The sequence below is a fragment of the Cebus imitator genome, unplaced genomic scaffold (genome assembly GCF_001604975.1).
Source record: "Cebus imitator isolate Cc_AM_T3 unplaced genomic scaffold, Cebus_imitator-1.0 Scaffold321, whole genome shotgun sequence".
Classification (NCBI taxonomy): domain Eukaryota; kingdom Metazoa; phylum Chordata; class Mammalia; order Primates; family Cebidae; genus Cebus; species Cebus imitator.
In genome coordinates this window covers 1,838,754-1,857,595 of record NW_016107636.1, presented here as the reverse complement: position 1 = coordinate 1,857,595, position 18,842 = coordinate 1,838,754, and the positions used below count along the sequence as shown (strand labels likewise).

Below are 18,842 nucleotides of genomic sequence, written 5' to 3'. Positions count from 1 at the left end.
TTCAAGCGATTCTTCTACTTCGGCCTCAGAATAGCTGGGATTATAGGTATGCGCCATCATGCCTGGCTAGTTTTTGTATTTTTAGTAGAGACTGGGTTTCACCGTGTTGGCCACGGTGGTTCCAAACTCCTGGCCTCAAGCGATCCTCCCCATTCGGCCTTCCAAAGTCCTGGGATTAAAGGAGTGAGCCATCGCAGCCTGCTTGCATTTGAGTGACTTTCTGATGAATGGTCATTGAAGCCAGAGAAGCAGGTCACATCTCACAAGGGAAATAGATAGATTGAAAAAAAAGAATAGGATAGAATGTGGAGTCATATCCACCTTTAAGGGAGGGGCATCTGGACATCAGTGCATGGGTCAGAGAGCGGGAGACCTAGGAGCCTATGCAGGGTCATTAAATTAAGCAAGGGGAGAAGGAATTTTTCAAGTGTTTTATTTGCATTTCGTAAAAATTTGAATTCCCTGGGTTTTTTTTTTCCTTCAAATTTGACACTAGTTTTACATCTTTAAGTATCTATAATATCTCATAGACATCCAGGCCTCCAGGATAAAATTGTGGAGCTTTACATACATTTGTCCCAATTTTGGACATTTTCTTTGGCAATAACACTATTTGCTGCAAAATAAAGCCTGAACTCGGGGACTTTGTTGCTATTTGTTGATCAGCAGATCTCGGTATATTTCCGTAACAAGGGCATTGGTACAACAGTTCCTAAGTGCTTTTTACGTGTTGCCATTCTCAGTAACTTTGCTGTCCTTTGTCTTTATTTGTTGCTTTTGTGAAGGATCTTGTGTTTGGTTCTGTATCTGGGCTTAGTGTAGAATGGAAGAGACTGCAGCATCATGATGTAAGCCGCATCAGTGGTACATAACTTTGTTGCTGAGTAACATTGATTCTCTAGGCCCCTAGATGAAAATCTAAAAAGCATTTTCAGCTTACCCTTTTAGCTAAAGCAATAGTGAAATTCATGTCTAAAATAAGAACTCAACTAATTTTTTTTTGTCACCCAGACTGGAGTACAGTTGCACAATCTCAGCTCACTGCAACCTCCACCTCCCAGGTTCAAGCAATTCTCCTGCCTCATACTCCCAAGTAGCTGGGTTTACAGGTGCCTGCCACCACACCTGGCTAATTTTTGTATTTTTGGTAGAGATGGGGTTTCTCACCATGTCGGCCAGGCTAGTCTCCAACTGCTGACCTCACATGATCTCACCACTGTACCCAGCCAAGAACCTGGTTTAAACTTTTTGCTCAGTGAGTGATCGATCACAGGCTCTAGGCCACAGGAGTCTAGAGAAAAAAAGTGATGGTACAAAGATTTTACTTTGTGTTTCAAAAATTGATTTCATTTTGGTATTTCAGATTTATACTTGCACAATTACTTGGGAAGTTTTAAAAATCTTTGTCTAATTTTTAATTGCATTTCTCTTCTCTTACAGGAGTTTTCTTACATGTCTGTTTTCCTCAAAATGAGTGTTAGTGTCAATTTCTTCAGACCTTTCACCAGGTTTTTGGTGCCATTTACCTTTCATAGGAAGAGAAATAATTTATATTCAACAGTTTTGCAGAGATACATGTCTTCCAAAATACCAACTGTTACTTGTACTAATAATGAGAGTACATCTCCTTCTGAAGAGCCAGAATTGGATAGGTGGAAAACTACCATGAAATCTAGTGTGCAAGAAGAATGTGTTTCAACAGTCTCAAGCAGTAAGGATGAAGATCCTCTAGCTGCCACCAGAGAGTTCATTGAGACATGGAGATTGCTTGGCAAAGAAGTACCAGAACACATCACTGAAGAAGAGCTCAAAACCATTATGGAATGTGTTTCTAAAACAGCGAAAAAAAAATATTTAAAATATTTATATACTAAGGAAAAAGCTAAAAAAGCTAGGAAAATAAAAAAGGAAAGGAAAGCAGCAGCAAGGGAAGAAGCAAAAAAGGTCAGCCTGCTAGAAAACACTGAGGAAGATAAACAGCAAAACTTTCTATTTTTACGACTTTGGGATAGGAATATGGACATTGCAATGGGCTGGAAGGGTGCCCAGGCCATGCAGTTTGGACAACCTTTGGTTTTTGACATGGCTTATGAAAATTATATGAAACCAAAAGAATTGCAGAATGCTGTTTCCCAACTTTTAGAAAGTGAAGGCTGTAACAGAAGAAATGTTGATCCTTTCCATATTTATTTCTGCAATCTAAAAATAGATAGTGTGTATCACAGAGAGTTAGTTAAACGGTATGGAGAAAAATGGGACAAATTGCTTTTAACAGCAACAGAAAAGTCTTATGTAGATTTATTTTCAAAGGACAGTATTATCTATTTAACTGCAGATTCTCCCAATGTTATGACTACTTTCAGGCATGACAAAGTTTATATAATTGGATCTTTTGTTGATAAGACTATGCAGCCAGGCACATCCCTAGCCAAGGCAAAACGGCTGAAGCTGGCAACTGAATGCCTTCCATTGGATAAATATTTACAATGGAGTATTGGTACCAAAAATCTCACCTTAGATCAAATGATGCGTATTTTGTTATGTCTGAAAAACACTGGTAATTGGGAAGAGGCTCTGAAGTTTGTTCCCACGAGAAAACATACTGGTGGTATTCTGGAGACTTCTCAGTATTCTCAACAGTTGATCAACAGACTAAAGAAGGCAAAGACTTTTAATTCATTTTCAAAAAGTTCTCTAAATGTGTACGCACAGAAGAAGTGGTTCAAATGAGAACATTTGATGGCTTAAAAAGTAAATGGGTTGTAAATATTGTTCCTTTAATGTATTTCTTCCCAAGCAATTCATTTTCTCTTCTAAAGGTGGTCTTTCCCAACTAACTGCAGGGTTGTGTCTCTTCCCAATTAAGTATCTGCATAACTTTGAGATTATACTGTTTACTGTAAAAAGATAATAAAGTAAAAAGAGTTGTCCAAGATTGTTGAACAGAATAATCTTTCAATTAATCCTAAACAGTTGTACCATTGGCAGATTTTTTTTTATGGAGGTTCCTAGAGGGTCGTGCCCTGGGGAGGGCATGGAAGCTCTGCAGCCCCGTCCCGCATACCTTCCCCTGTACATCTCGTCATCTGTATGTCTTGTAATGTAAATGTGTTTCCTTCAATTCTGTGAGCCACTCCAGCGTGTTAAGAGGAGTTGGTACCCCAACTTGAAGCCAGTCAGTCAGAAGTTCTGGAGGCCCAGATTTGCAACCTATGCCTGGGCTGGCAGGAGGGAGCAGTTTTGGGGACTAAGCCCTCAACCTGTGGGCTCTGACACTATTTCCAGGTAGATAGGATATGAATCAAATTACAGAACACCCAACTGGTATCCATGGCAGAACTGATTGCTTGTATGGTCTTGAACTGAAAAGTGACATCTGATTGATGTTTTAATGGGAAAACTAGAATATTAGCTCTGTGAAAGCAGAATTTTTTTTTTTTTTTCTGTCTTATTCACTGCTATATTCCTAGAGCCTAGTATAGTGCCTGGTGCTTAAACATTTGAAGAATAAATGAATCTGACTCATTTACCCCACACCCCCACAGTTTTATATATTCTTTGTGAAAACACATTACAGAAATTTTTTCCTCCAGCCCAGATACAGATCTCAGATGGGTGATTTTTTTTCTCCCCTCTCTGGATGATTGCATTTCTTCCCCTCTCTGATTCTTGTCTTTTCTTGCCCACTTGCTACCACTGCCCTATTTAGGGATCTTCCTCTTGTCTTTATCTCTTCCTCCTCCCTGCCCCACCCCACCCCAAATTGGATTCAATTTAAAAGGATCACTTTGGCTGCTATGTTGAGAATTGATTATAAGGGAGAGACCAGGTAAGAGGCTATTGCAGTAACAAAAGTGAGAGATAATCGTTGTAGGAAAGTGGTAATAAAGTAGGTAGTGAGATGCAGTCAGATATGAATTTAGTTTGAAGGGGTAAAGCTGGCAGTAATGGATTGGATGGGAGAAGTAAGATAAAATTTAGGGACGACTTCAAGATTGTTGACTAGAGAAACTGGGAGGACTTGTTAATATTTACTGAAATGCCAAAGAAGTAGGCTTTGAGGGGGCAAGTAATCTAAAGTTAACTTTGGGACATTAGAGAGTTGCCTATTAGATGTCCAAGTTGAGATGTCAAGTGGGCAGCTGGACATTTGAGCCTGGAGTTCAGAGATAAGGTCTGGCTGGAGATGTTAATATAAAGATGGTTAAATGCTCCAGACTAGTTGAGGCCATCTAAGGAGTCCGTTTGGATAAAGATATCTGATGTCTGAGCCCTGAGATACTCCAAACTTCAAAGGTGTGGGAGATGAGAAGGAACCAGCAAATAAGATTGAAGTAGAGCAACCAGTAAGAAAAAAGAGAAAATGTCCTGGAGACAAAATGCAAAAAAAGTGTTTCATGCTGCAGATCAAGTAAGATGAAGTAAGACGAAGTCTGAGAGTTGACCACTGAATGTAGGAATGGGGACATTGCTGATGATCTTGACAACAGCAATTTCAGTGGAGGGGTGAAAAGAAAGTCAATTGGAGCAGGTTTAAAAGAGAATGGGCAGGCTGAGCGCAGTGGCTCATACCTGTAACCCCAGCACTTTGGGAGGCTGAGGTGGGCAAATACTTGAGGTTAGGGGTTCAAAACCAGCGTGGCCAACATGGTGAAACCCCGGCTCTATAAAAATACAAAAAATTAGCCAGGTGGAGTGGCCCATGCCTATAATCCCATCTACTTGGGAGGCAAGATAGAATTGCTTGAAGCCAGGAGACAGAGGTTGCAGTGAGCCGAGATTGTGCCACTCCAACCTGGGAGACAGAGCAAAACTCCATCTCAAAAAAAAAAAAAAAAAAAAAAAAAAAAAAAAAAAGGGATAGGAGTTGGCGTGATGGCTTAAGCCTGTAATCCCAGCACTTTGGGAAGCCGAGGCAGGTGGATCCCTTGAGTCCAGGAGTTTGAGACCAGCCTGGGCAACACAGAGAAACCCTGTCTCTATAAAAAATTAGCCAGGCATGGTAGTACACGCCTTTAGTCCCACCTACTTGTGGGGAGAGGGGAGTAAGCCAGAGGGATCGTTTGTGCCTGGGATGTGGAGGTTGCAGTGAACGAAGATCAGGTCACTGCATTCCAGGTTGAGCAACAGCCGGACCCTGTCACAAAACAATTTTTAAAAGGGCCGGGCACGGTGGGTTATGCCTGTAATCCCAGCACTTTGGGAGGCTGAGGCGAGTGAATCACCTGAGAACAAGAGTTTGAGACCAGAGCCTGGTCAACATGGTAAAAACCCATCTCTACAAAAAAAAAAAAAATTTTTTTAAAGGAGAATGGACAAAGCTATATGAGACAGAGTATAAACAGTCTTTTCAAAGAGTTTCTATATGAAGGGAAATAGGAATGAGGAGCTACAGGAAGACATGAGATCAAGGGAAAAGTCTTTTACTAAGATGGGAGACATAAAAGCATGTATGTCTGATGTTGGGAATGTTTCAATAGTAGGAAGACAAATCTGATAGAACAATAGAATGATGTGTGTAAACAAGATGGACAGGCTCTACTTCATAAGTAACAGAAGACAGAGTATATAGGTATAAATGCAGGTACCACACCTCAAATATAGTTGAGAATATGTAAAAGTTCTATTTTGATTGCTATTATTTTCTCATTGAAAATAAAAAGCAAAGTCACCCCCTGAGTGGGAGGAAGTAATGGACATTTCTGGAGAGCCAAGAAAGCATGAAATAGTATAGGAAAGTGAATGAATTAGGGCAGTGGCTCTCAAAGTATGGTCGCCCAACCAGCAGCATCACCATTACTTGGGAACTAGTTAAAAATGCAAATTTCAGGCCCCAGCCAGAGTCAACTGAATCAGAAACTGGCAGTGGGGCCCAGCAATCTGTTTTAACATGCCCTTCAGTTGATTCTGATGTACCTTGAAATTGAGAATAGTCTAAGGACATGTAATAGAATTACAAGGCTACATTAAGAACCTACTTAATGGCTCACCCCTGTAATCCCAGAACTTTGGGAGGCAGAAGCGGGAGGATCACTTGAGCCCAGGATTTCAAGGCTGCAGTGAGCTATGAACCACTGCACTCTAACCTAGGCAACAGAACGAGACCCTGTCTCAAAAAAAAAACCACCACAACAAACAAAAGTATCCTACTTAAGGTTAGCGAAATCATGATTAGCCACTTTTCTTCTCCACTCTAATTTTTTTTCTTTTTGTAGCTCTTGGCCTGAATTTCAAGTTCAGCTTCACTTCTTGTGCCTGAATTCCCTCGTCCATAAAAATGGGATTAGGCCAGGCACAATGGCTCAGGCCTGTAATCCCAGCACTTTGGGAGACCGAGGTGAAAAGATCACCTGAGGTCAAGAGTTCAAGACTAATCTGACCAACATGGAGAAACTCCATCTCTACTAAAAATATAAAACTAACCAGGCATAGTGGCCCATGCCTGTAATCCCAGCTACTTGGGAGGCTGAGACAGGAAAATCGGTTGAACCTGGGAGGCGGAGGTTACAGTAAGCCGAGATCATGCCATTGCACTCCAGCCTGGGAAACAAGAGCGAAACTCCATGTCAAAAAAACAAGGGTAGGGGGGAATAATAGCAGCACTTAATTCATAGGATTGTAATGATTTAATGTACTTAATTTCAAATAAAATACCTTCAACAATGCTTGGTGTATAGTAAGCTTAAATATTTTAGATACTATAGTTGTCACCTCATAAATTACACATCTAAATTAAAATAATAATTGCTCATATTACCTTCCATTTCCTGATTTTTAAACCACTTAAATAGCTCATTAGAGGTTATAATCCATAGCTTCTATTAAGCAAGCTCTGACCATGGCCAGGCAGCATATTATAGATTTTACTTTTATTATCTCACTTAATGCCACCAGTAACCCTATATTATTCCATTTGTAGAGTTATAACATATTTCATAACATTTTTATCCAGTCCAAATTCACAGAATTAGCAAATGGCAGAGTCAGAATTTAAATCCAGTTTTTATGTGGTACATAACTGAAGCTCTTTGCCTTGGACTACATTGCCTATTCATTGTCAGAAAATGATACCCCCAAATTCAGTGCTTTGACATGCTGAACTAGAGAAGCAGCCTCAAGGTTTCTCTGATCTCCCCATGCGACCTCCTGCCTCTCAATCCTCTGCCTCCCCTAAAACACGGGATAAGACTGTTCTTTGAAGTTTTTTATCTACCTAGAAACCAGACCCATCAAAGAACATAATTGCTTTCTATCTCCTTACTCCCTGAAATTTCATTAATCAGAAGAAATTAAAACATTTCACAAAGCCAGCCAGATACTGTGGTGCACACATGTAGTCCCAGCTACTTGGGAGTGTCAGAAAGGAGGATCCTTGGGGCTAGGAGTTTGAGGCTGTAGTGTGCTATGATCATGTCTGTGAACAGCCGCCACATTCCAGCCTGGGTACAGTTTGACTTGGTCTCATAAAAAACAAAAGAAAACAAAACTCACATCATGGGGGAAAAGACTGAAAATTAACCACCACCAGATGATGGTTGAAGCTTAAATACTTTCACAAGGGACAGAGAGGTGGAGGGTGTAGGCAATTTTTTTTTTTTTTTTTGAAACAAGAGTTTCACTCATCTCCAAGGCTAGAGTGCAATGGGGCAATGTCCGCCTCCCAGGTTCAAGCAATTCTCCTGCCTCTGCCTCCCAAGCAGCTGGAACTACAGGCACCTGCCACCATACCTGGCTAATGTTTGCGTTTTTAGTAGAGGTTTTTGCCATGTTGGCCAGGCTGAGACCAAACTTTGCATCAAACTACTGCTTTTTATTTTTGAGACAGGGTCTCGCCCTATCACCCAGGTTGGAGTGCAGTGGTGAGATCTTGGCTCGCTGCAAACTTGCCTCCTGGGCTCAAGAGATCCTTCCATCTAAGCTTCTCAAATAGCTGGGATTACAGATGTGAGTCACCATGACTGGCCTTCAAATCATTGTTGGTTCTCTAGTTTCACTCAGTCTACAAAGAGAATAATTTACAAGTGAATTTCTGTCTCCCAGGTGCATTCATCTCTCCTAAAATCATTTACTACTCCTCTAAAATTGCCTACAGGCCGGACACAGTGGCTCACGCCTGTAGTCCCAACACTTTAGGAGGCCGAGGCAGGTGGATCACCTGAGGTCAGGAGTTTGAGACCAGCCTGGCCAAGATGGCAAAAACCTGTCTCTACTAAAAACACAAAAATTAGCCAGGTATGGTGGCAGGTGCCTGTAGTTCCAGCTACTTGGGAGGCTGAGGCAGGAGAATTGCTTGAACCTGGGAGGCAGAGGTTGCAGTGAGTGGAGATGGCCTCATTGCACTCTAGCCTTGGAGACAAGAGTGAAACTGTTTCAAAAAAAAAAAAAGAAAAGAAAAATTACCTACACCCTCCACCTCTCTCTCCCCTATCAAGAGTATTTAAGCTTTGACCATCTAACCCTTTTCTGAGTTTTCATATTTAGTTGTATTGTTCCCATGCTTATGCATATTATTAAATTTGTTAGCCTTTTCTCTTGTTAACCTGTCTTTTGTTATAAGCGTGTTGGCATGACTCTTACGATGGGGAAGAAAGGGATCATCCGCTTTCCACCCCTTCTTACGACACTACCTTTTCATTTTCTAACCCATTTGTAGGAGGTTACTGAAGCTTGCATTAATTTCTTCAATAGATATTTATCCAGACTAGTGTAATCCAGGTCCCGGGGAAACAGTGGTGAACAAGACACGCATGCCTCATGAAACTCACGGAACTGAAAGGTGAATGGATTACTATCTCCATCCTTTTTTTGTTTTGTTTTTTTCTTTCATACCTAGTCCTGCAGATGCATCCTTAACTTCTGCTGTGTGGTATATGGGAGCTGGATCTGCTCCTAAATAGGTATGTGACCTCTCTGAGCTTTATCTTCTTCTCTTAAAAATTACAAGCATCTATAAATACATAATCTCAAATTAAAATCCTCGTGTATATCCCATTTTTAAAATGATAGAAACAAGTCTCAATGATTACCTTGAAAAGATCACAAGGAAAACGAAACAAGTACCTGTAAGACAGTTTCCTTGTTACTTTTACATACATGATAAATGATGGATCAGGGACTTCAACCTAGATCACAACATCATCACCACACTGCCCTGCTTCTGTCATGGGAAACACACTTTGATACTTTCTTCATTCTTTCTCCACTTGAAGCCCGAGGAGTAATCCATGTGCAAATATTGAATACTTTTCATATATGAAACGCACAGTACAAAGTTTTTAAAAACTGGTCTCTGTTGTCAAGAAACTTTTGAGCCATTCAGAAAGACAACACTTAGAAACAAACAAACAAAAAACTGAGGGAAGTATGAAGTGACCAAATAATGTCATACAAAAATGATCTCATTTGATCCCCATTACCGCTCTTTAAAGGAAGTACTACTATTAATTCTGTTTTACAGAGAAGGTAGGTCTGTAGGCGGTAAGCAAGTCTCAAGGTTACTCAAGCAGGAAAGGGCAAAACAGATTCAAATACAAGTTCCTGACTCCTGACTTTCTCTAGCTATATATTGCAGGGCAAACCCAGAAACACCAGTTCCCTAAGCAAATAATAGACCCCATTTGGCTAAGGAGGGCTGGACAAATATTGAGAAAGGGAGAAGATGAAGCCAAAAAGGTACACTAGGGCCTAATGTAGCTCATGGACTTCATTCTGCAGACTGCGGGGATACACTAAAGGTTTCTTAGTAAGGCAGAAATTACTCCAGTCTTAACTTGAGAAGGTAGTTTCTCAACTTGGTAGAATCAGCCTGTAGAAAAAGTAGCTTTACACTTGGCTACGTGACTTGGACAAATTACTCTCTTTGGCCTCAACTCTCACGGCTAATTGAGAGGGGAATTCTATATTTGGACAATCGCGGTGATTAAAGGAGTGTATGAAAGGCGTATGAAGCTAGAGGGCGCAAGATAAACGCTGATTTCCCCGTTATGTAGGGAAAAGGAACGCGGGCTTTCTGTTTACATAGAGTAGGCGGGCACTCGTTATCCAGCAAGGCCAGAACGGAAGACCTTCTCAGCTTCAGCTGCAAGCACACCTGGTATGCGGAAACGTCCTAAGATCCCAGCGTTTCCAGAGAGATGCTTCATTTCTCCTCACTGCTCCGGACCTGCCGCTGGACCACGAACACCTGACTGCCCTGTAGTAAAATCCCTAGCCAGCACTCCAGTTAGACGGTCCAGCCTGCCCAGCTCTTCCTTCCGAGGAGGCTACTCGATGATGTCACATCCGCTTCCGTTTCCGAAGGGGGCGTCTTTTCAGTCTTCGGGACCGCTCTAGGCTGCCACCGCGCCGGCTGGCTCCAAAACTCAATGGTTTCTGGGCGGGGTCGTGACGTCCTTGGCGTGGCTGCAGGGGAGGCCGCGGCGGGGAAAATGGCGGACGGGAAGGCGGGAGAGGAGAAGCCCGAAAAGTCGCAGCGAGCTGGAGCCGCCGGAGGTGAACACAACCCCAGCGTTGGGGGCGGCGTGGGATGCTCCGGGCCTTTCTTTGAGCTCCCCAGGGTGGGGGGAGTGGGGTAGAGGCGAGAATGGGCGGACCTGGACCTCACCCGGCCAGGTGCTGGGCCCAGACCTGCCCCGGGCACGCCCGGTGCGGCCCGCTGGGCTCCGGGCTCACATGGCTTCCTTGCCGGGGGAGAGCTGGCCACTGTTCATCACCTCCTGGCCCCAGCGGAGGTCCTGATTCCGAGGAGAAGGGAGATGGGCGCCAGAAAGGGAGACCGAACTTGGGGTGGGACCAGGAGCGGCGGTGCAGGAGCCGCTGCCGCCACACCGGAGACGTACATCACACAAAACACACACACCGGAGACGCTCATGAGACAAAACATACACACAGTGCGAGCCACTGAGTGCTGGCCGCGGGAACTGGCCGCAGGCCGAGTTTCTGACGGTGCCGGCCTCAGTTACACGCAGGAGTTAATTACGCTTGCTGCTCTCTTTTCCCCGAGGAGGCGGACAACCCCGGCCTGCTCTCTTTCCTTTACTTCCAAGTTTCATACTGACCCTGTGACAAGATGGGCTGAGGTGATGGAGGGGAGGAGGAATGCCCTTGCCTGCTCTCTGGTTTAAGTTGCCATTCTTTCAAGTATCTCCCTTAGGCTTTTGCCAGCTGACCGCTTGCCAGATACTTAGGTGGCTAAATAGTCTAGCTTGACTCTTCCTGTATTTCGTTACGATGTTAAACTCAGGTTACAGCTCTCCTTATTTTGTCCGTTCCCCTCCCTAAATTCGGGTCTTGTGAGTTGAGGGAAAGAAACATGTAATCTTTCCAGCTCGCTCTTTGCACATAACAAGACAAGTGAGTTAGCACGTGTGAGCTGTTTAAAATGTTTTCAGAACATTTTAAACATTATTCTCTATTCTGACCACCTCAATTATTATCCCTGAGATTATTTGACATGAGAAAATAAAGACGATTAATAGCATATGAAGGCCACTAGTAGACCTACTAATAGAATGTTTCATGTGAATTGCCTTGGGAACAAAAATTATTGGAAAGATTTAAGTGTAATGTTAGTTACTGGACCCAGGATTTCCTTTTTAAAAAGCATGTACAGTTCTGTTAGTTAAGCTGAAACTCCATCTCCCTCTCTTCCCTCCCCAAGCCTTTTTTTTTTTTTTTTTAAAGTGGTAAAATACCTTATGAGAGAACAATTTGAATTTAAACCATGTAGTACTTTATCACTAGGGGATTTTTTTTTTCCCTAAAAAATTGTCTTGGAAATTGTGGGGTAAAACTACATAAAAATTTAGAAGCAGTTTGCGGAAAAGCAAAAAAATATTTAGCAGTAGTTTGAGCAAAAGCCTAAAGAATCGTAGGTTTTGATTTTAAGGCCATCTTGTTAACTGTCTTGACTGAGGGTAGCAAACATGTTTAATGTTCTGTCAAAATGTACCTTGAGTGTCAGCATAAATCCGCTGTAGGGATATTAGTTCTATAGTATGAATGAATATTGATGTTTCCATTTTACTATGTGGAGAGTAGTAGTATTAAATTACTTTGCTAATTGGGATCAGAAAAATTACTGTCTTTTTCTTGGTCACTTAGAGTAAGTAATATCCCTCCCTTAACTTACCATTTGTCTCCTTACCATTACAGGAAAGTAGTGCTATTAACATTTAAGCCATTTTTGAATGTCAGATATTTTTAATGAAATTGTGCAGAGGAATCATAGTTGAAATTTATGTCATACCATGGATATTGCTAAATTGGTAATTTTGTGGCAGATAGTCACTTTTTTGAAAAACTGTCAAGTTTGTCCTGGGGCTAACCTAGAGAATGTTCTGAATTTTAATTTCTGTCTAGCAGTCTACTAAGTCGTAGGTATATTTTTTATGAGTAGTTTCCATAGTTAATTTTTAATATTGCTTGGGCTTCACTATGAAATGTCATACTTGATTAGAACTACAAATAGAATACATAATAAAATTAGCATAAATACTTTTAGTTATAAACTGAGACTCTGAAAAAACTGCATCATACTCATTTATTTATTTATTTTAATTTTTTTAAGACACAGTTTCACCATGTTGGTCAGGCTGGTCTTGAACTCCCAACCTCAGGTGATCCGCCTGCCTTGGCCTCCAAAGTGCTTGGATTACAGGCGTCGGCCACCACACCGGGCCCCATACTCACTTTTAAAAGAAATTCTACACTTCATAGAGTTCCATTTTTTAGCTGTTGAATAGCAATCTTGATTCTTTAATTCTTCAGGTGCTTTTGTAATTATATGTAAATAAGAGAATGGCACCTCAAGCAACCATTTCAGTGCTATCTTTGTCTCCTAGGGAAATCCCAAAATATAATCCTGCTTAATTTCCTCTGTACTGTCAAACTTTTACTCCTTGTCCAAAGGGAATAAAGAGGTTTTTTTTTTTTTAATTTTTCATATAAACAAAATCAAATGTTTTGTTTGAAGTGCTTATTAACCTGGAGACCCCATCACTCCAAAACTGTATAGATCTGTATCTGTCACTTCTGATCTTTTAATCCTTTGCTTGTCAGTCTATTTGTGTTTTACTTTTTTTCTCCCCATTCTAGCTTTGTGTCCTGCTTTCTTAACTGTTATCAAGGCTGTCTCTTGGAGCATCTTCTTTTTCTCCATAAGTAAACTCTTGATCCAGTGTAGCAGAATACATTCTATATGGAGAACAGGCAAACTGGAGAAAGAAAAAAAATTTTTAGTGATCAGCCAGTCGTCTTCTGTCTTATCCCCCAATATAACAGACCCAAGAAAGTCACAATGTGAACTAATTTCATCATTGACATCATACAAACAGAAGCAAAATAGGAAGACATTTTATCTTCCAAACCTACATATGTATATGTTGTATGTTTGAAATTATGATTAGCTCATCTTTCATGAAAAAGACTAACATAAACCAGAGTATGATATATTTTTTTTTAAAGCTCTTATGGGTAGGTTAAAACAGGTGATAACCAAGTTGTCAGAGTAGAATTAAATTTCTCAAGATGGAATGACCTTGAAGTTCCTTTTCAGCTCTTAAGATTGTGTGAGATGAACAGGAGGAAGACATCACTCAGGAAAATAACTAGGCTGTATTAACACTGTCATTTGGGTAGTAATGAGTCTGTTCATAACCAGGTACTTTGTATGATTATTACTACATTACTGAAGAGTATTAAAAATTTATTAGCCAAATGTATTATTTTACAGTGTGACTATTTGTGCACAAACCACTAAGTGTAAAAGATGTTAGATAGATCTGATTTCTAAAAAGCAAAATCCCACAAATAACCAGATTATTATACAAATTGTGGTGTTTAGTTGAAGGGTCTTTACTCTTTGTGAACTCTTTGTTTATAATTTTACATTGCTCTGTATTTTATGCTAGTTAATTCATGGGAGCCTCTTCTACTGCCACACAATCTCAGTTCCTGCTGTATACTCTAACAAACAGTGGAAGAGACTGTTGGGTCAGTAGGTGACAACTGCAGAGGTATCTTCCTTATAACGATGCTTTTTGAGGTTGCTGCTCCCATCAATCTGCTCAGTAAAAATAGCTCATCTTGGTAAGTTGTTTCGACTTCACCAGGACCTGAAGAAGAAGCAGAAAAACCTGTGAAAACTAAGACTGTTTCTTCCAGTAATGGAGGGGAAAGTTCCAGTCGCAGCGCTGAGAAGCGATCAGCTGAAGAAGAAGCTGCAGACCTCCCAACAAAGCCTACAAAGATCTCCAAGTTTGGATTTGCCATAGGTAGTCAGACGACAAAGAAAGCATCAGCCATATCCATCAAACTTGGATCAAGTGTGAGTTGTTGTTTCATATATGATGTTTGTAATGGGTCTTAAGAATTTGTTTTGGAAACCTGGCATTTATTAGGTTATGGTAAATTAAGGTTGAAAAGGCACATTGTTTGAGAAGTAATCTTTGGTCTGTGAACTTAGATGATTAGCACCCTGTTCAAGAAGGGTCTGGATGAATTTTATCTCAATAAAGCTGTTAAGAAAGAAAGATTTGGAATATTAGAAGGAACAACTAGTATAGAGAATATGTGATTTATAAAATGATAACTTAGAATTGTTCTAAGTTGGCTGGGCACAGTGGCTCACACCTGTAATATGAAAACTCTGGGAGGCTGAAGTGGGAGGACCAGCTGAGCCCAGGAGTTTCAGACCAGCCTGGGCGACATGGCAAGATCTGTCTCTACAAAAAAAAATAAAAATATTATTTTAAAAAAAATATTTTTTCTGAGTTGAGCAAGTCCTCCAAACATATTTTGAGAAAGATTTTCCAAAGTTTATTTTTATGCTTCAGAGCCTATAATATTAAAAATAATATTGAGAAGTCAGTTATTTTTATCTTAAAAGATTAATATTAGTAAGGTATTGCTTGATAAGATCTACCTAATTATCTTACTTTGGAACTACAAGTGGGCATTAAATACTGTATATCTTATGTTGGTAATCCTTTACAGGTCAATATTTGATCCCTTGTTTTAAGGTGGAAGCCTTGAACTGATGCTTATTAACCATGGAACTTCTGGAAGAATTTGCAATATTAATTTAAAGCATAATAAGTTGTAGATATTTGTTTCCGACCTATAATATGAAAATTTCATAATCTTCAAATAGCTCTCTTATTAGGGAAAAAGAAGTTACTCAAATAGTATGTTCCTATTGGCTTTGGAAAATGGTTACATTCTTGTGTGAGGAGAAAAATTCTAAAATTGCCTTTGAGTTGGTTATTTATATCTGTGCTGTGAAAGTTAATGCTCAGTTGTCTAATGTGCATAGCTTTATTCTACGTTGGTTATTTATTCAAAGATCTTAAAAATACGGTCTGGAACAGAGTCAGTATATTTGGGCTATTCTCGTTTAAAAAAGCTATTGTTACTTAGACTCCCCACCCACACTCTGCTCTGTTTTCCATTTTTTTCAATTTCTACTTTTTAGAAAATTTAGTCTGAACAAAAAACATTATTATAACATCATTACTTCATTACTCTATTTCTGTATTTCAGCTGATTCTTTTTGTTTAATATGTAGTTATAAAACTTGTATAGACCTAACTGCATAAATATTTGATGTTTTTTGACAGGCAGTATATTAAATATCTATTCTCATTTATACTTCTAGTATAGATGGTCCTCTTGAGAATAGATTTTACTGTGCATGGACATAGTCCCTAAATCTAAATTTCTGCTCTTTTTAAATTTATTTATTTATTTATTTATTTTTAAAATGGGGTTTCACCATATTGGTCAGGCTGGTCTTGAACTCCTGACCTCAAGGTGATCTGCCCGCCTCAGCCTCCCAAAGTGCTGGGATTACAGGCATGAGCCGCTGCGCCTGGCTTTAAATTTATTTTTATTAATTAATTTATTTATTTATTGGGGACAGAGTCTTACTATGTCACCTAGGCTGGAGTGCAGTGGCATGATCTTGGCTCACTGCAACCTCCGCCTCCTGGATTCAAGCGATTCCCCTGCCTCAGCCTCCTGAGTAGCTGGGATTACAGGCATGTGCCACCACGTCTGGCTAATTTTTATATTTTTAGTAGTGACAGGGTTTTACCATGTTAACCAGGCTGGCCTCAAACTCCTGACCTCAGGTGATCTGCCCGCCTCAACCTCCCAAGTGCTGGAATTATAAGCATGTGTCACCGAGTCCGTCCCCATTCTTTTTTTTTTTTTTTTAAAGAGTTTCACTCCTGTTGCTCCAGTCTACTCTTTCTAAATAATTGACATGATTAGTAATTTCTGATAATTTTGGGTGGGAGGGTTATATTTGAAAAAAAAAACTACTCAGTAAAACTTTTTAGTTTTGGAAAACAAATCTGCTTTTATAAAATAAACTATAAGGCTGGGTGTGGTGGCTCACACCGGTAATCCCAGCACTTTGGGAGGCTGAGGCGGGCAGATCACCTGAGATCAGTAGTTTGAGACCAGCCTGACCAACGTGGAGAAACCCTGTCTTTACTAAAAATACAAAATTAGCTGGGCTTGGTGGCATGTGCCTGTAGTCACAGTTACTTGGGAGGCTGAGGAAGGACAATCTGTTGAACCCAGGAGGCGGAGGTTGCAGTGAGCCGAGATTGTGCCAGTGCACTCCAGCCTGGCAACAGAGTAAGATTCCACCTCAAAAATAAACTACAGTGTAAACACGGTCTTCTTGGGAGAGTGAGGTATAGGATTTTTTAAAAAATTGAAATTGCTGGTTCGATTATATTATATGAAGATAGTTAATCAGCCAACAAATGCTTATTTGTATCCACAACAATAAATGCATGACATCTTTTAAAAATTAGGGTGTTTCTAAAGTTACTATGCATAATCTCTAACTGAACATGTTTTATTCCTTCAAAAGAAAACACCATTTATAAAAAATGTTGTCCGGTATAGAAGAAAGGACGGTTAATTTTGTTTTAGCAAGTCATAGAAGATTTTACTGATGAAGTGATCTTTGAGTTGGGCTTAAATGTAGACAAGGAGCAAAAGTGCATTTCATGCAAATGCACTTAAGATGTGAAGCCATGGCTGGGCATGGTGGCTCACGCTGGCCAGGAGTGGTGGCTCACACCTGTAATCCCGGCACTTTGGGAGGCTGAGGCAGGTGGATTACGTGAGGTCAGGAGTTCGAGAACAGCCTGACCAGCATGCTGAAACCCTGTCTAAAAAAAAAAAAAAATTGAAGCCATATGGTACATTCAGAAAATCATTAGTATTTAAACAGTGTTTGGTGGGAAAATGTAGGGATAGATAGCCCCTAAAATTAGACCTTGAGACTGACCTTTAAGGGCTTACATTGCATAATATAATCTGGTTTCACTATTGAGCTGTAAGGGAGCCATAGAACCATTATAAAGACTCAAGACTTACACAGATTTGCATCTTAGAAGCATCGCTGTGGTACCATATAGGGGCTTGGTGAGAAGAGAATGCAGAAAGTGGGGAGGCTAGGTGCAGTGGCTCATGCCTATGATTCTAGCACTTTGGGAGGCTGAGACAGGATTGCTTGAGCTCAGGAGTTAGACCAACCTGGGCAACATAATGAGTCCTCTTCTCTACAAAAAATAAACAAGGCTGGGCACAGTGGCTCAGGCCTATAATCCTAGCACTTTGGGAGGCCAAGGTGACAGAGCAAGACTCTGTGTCAAAAATAATAAAATTAGCCAGACATGGCAGCATGTGCTGTAATGCCACCTACTTGAGAGGGTGAGGTGGGAGGATCCCAGGAGGTCGAGGCTGCAGTGAGATAAGATTGCACCACTGTACTCTATCCTGGGTGACAGTGAGACCTTGTCTCAAAAAAGAAAGATCAGGAGATGCTATCTTTTTAAAATCTCCCTCCCTCCTTCCTTCCCTTCCTTCCCTCTTTTGTTAATACCTTTTCCTTCCTTCCTCCTTCCCTCCCTCTCTCCCTCCCTCTGACTCTGTCGCCCCGGCCAGAGTACAACCTCTGCCTCCCGTGTTCAACGAATTCTCCTGCCTCAGCCTCCCAAGTAGCTGGGATTACAGGCGTGTACCACCATATGCAGCTAATTTTTATTTTTATTTTTTTTGTATTTTTAGTAGAGACATGTTTTCTCCATGTTGGCCAGGCTGATCTCAAACTCCTGACCTCAAGTGATCCAGCTGCCTCAGCCTCCCAAAGTGCTGGGATAACAGGCATGAGCATTTCTTTCTTCTTTTTTTGGAGATGGAATTTTGCTCTTGTTGCCCAGGCTGGAGTGCAATGGCGTGATCTCGGCTCACCGCAACCTCCGCCTCCTGGGTTCAGGCAATTCTCCTGCTTCAACCTCCTGAGTAGCTGGGATTACAGGCATGCGCTACCATGCCCAGCTAATTTTTGTATTTTTAGTAGAGACGGGGTTTCACCATGTTGACCAGGATGGTGTCGATCTCTTGACTTTGTGATCTACCCGCCTTGGCCTCCCAAAGTGCTGGGATTACAGGCGTGAGCCACCGTGCCCAGCCCTATGAGCATTTCTAATAGTAGTCCAGACAAATAATGCTAAGGACCTTAGGTTGTTAGTGTGGTAGCATGATTGAAAGGCAGAGGGAGGCCTCCGCGGTGGCTCACACCTATAATCCCAGCACTTTGGGAGGCCGAGGCGGGTGGATCACGAGGTCAAGAGATCAAGACCATGCTGGTCAACAAGGTGAAACCCCGTCTCTACTAAAAATACAAAAAAAATTAGCTGGGCATGGTGTTGCGTGCCTGTAGTCCCAGCTACTCAGGAGGCTGAGGCAGGAGAATTGCTTGAACCCAGGAGGCGGAGGTTGCCGTGAGCCGAGATCGTGCCATTGCACTCCAGTCTCG

The 18,842-nt window shown here is 41.1% G+C and overlaps 2 protein-coding genes across 6 annotated transcripts in view; both read left to right on the top strand.

The window, feature by feature from the left end:
- The window catches only part of TRMT10C (tRNA methyltransferase 10C, mitochondrial RNase P subunit), a 4,477-nt gene extending 1,537 nt beyond the window's left edge, over positions 1-2,940 (top strand). Inside the window, exon 2 of the mRNA XM_017504342.2 lies at positions 1,441-2,940. Within this exon, the coding sequence (XP_017359831.1) occupies positions 1,453-2,730 (1,278 nt within the window). The 5' untranslated portion in view covers positions 1,441-1,452 and the 3' untranslated portion in view covers positions 2,731-2,940. The remainder of the gene's footprint in view (positions 1-1,440) is intronic.
- Positions 2,941-10,311: 7,371 nt separating this feature from the next.
- LOC108286488 (PEST proteolytic signal containing nuclear protein) overlaps positions 10,312-18,842 on the top strand; it is a 20,320-nt gene continuing 11,789 nt past the window's right edge. For 2 of the 5 annotated variants that reach the window (XM_017504340.1, XM_017504339.1), the window contains exons 1-2: positions 10,312-10,491; positions 14,113-14,327. In XM_017504340.1, the coding sequence (XP_017359829.1) occupies positions 10,365-10,491; positions 14,113-14,327 (342 nt within the window). In that variant the 5' untranslated portion in view covers positions 10,312-10,364. Of the gene's footprint in view, positions 10,492-13,911; positions 14,328-18,842 lie in introns of those variants that run through there. The other 3 variants (XR_005196308.1, XR_005196309.1, XM_037729867.1) reach the window with 3 other exon arrangements.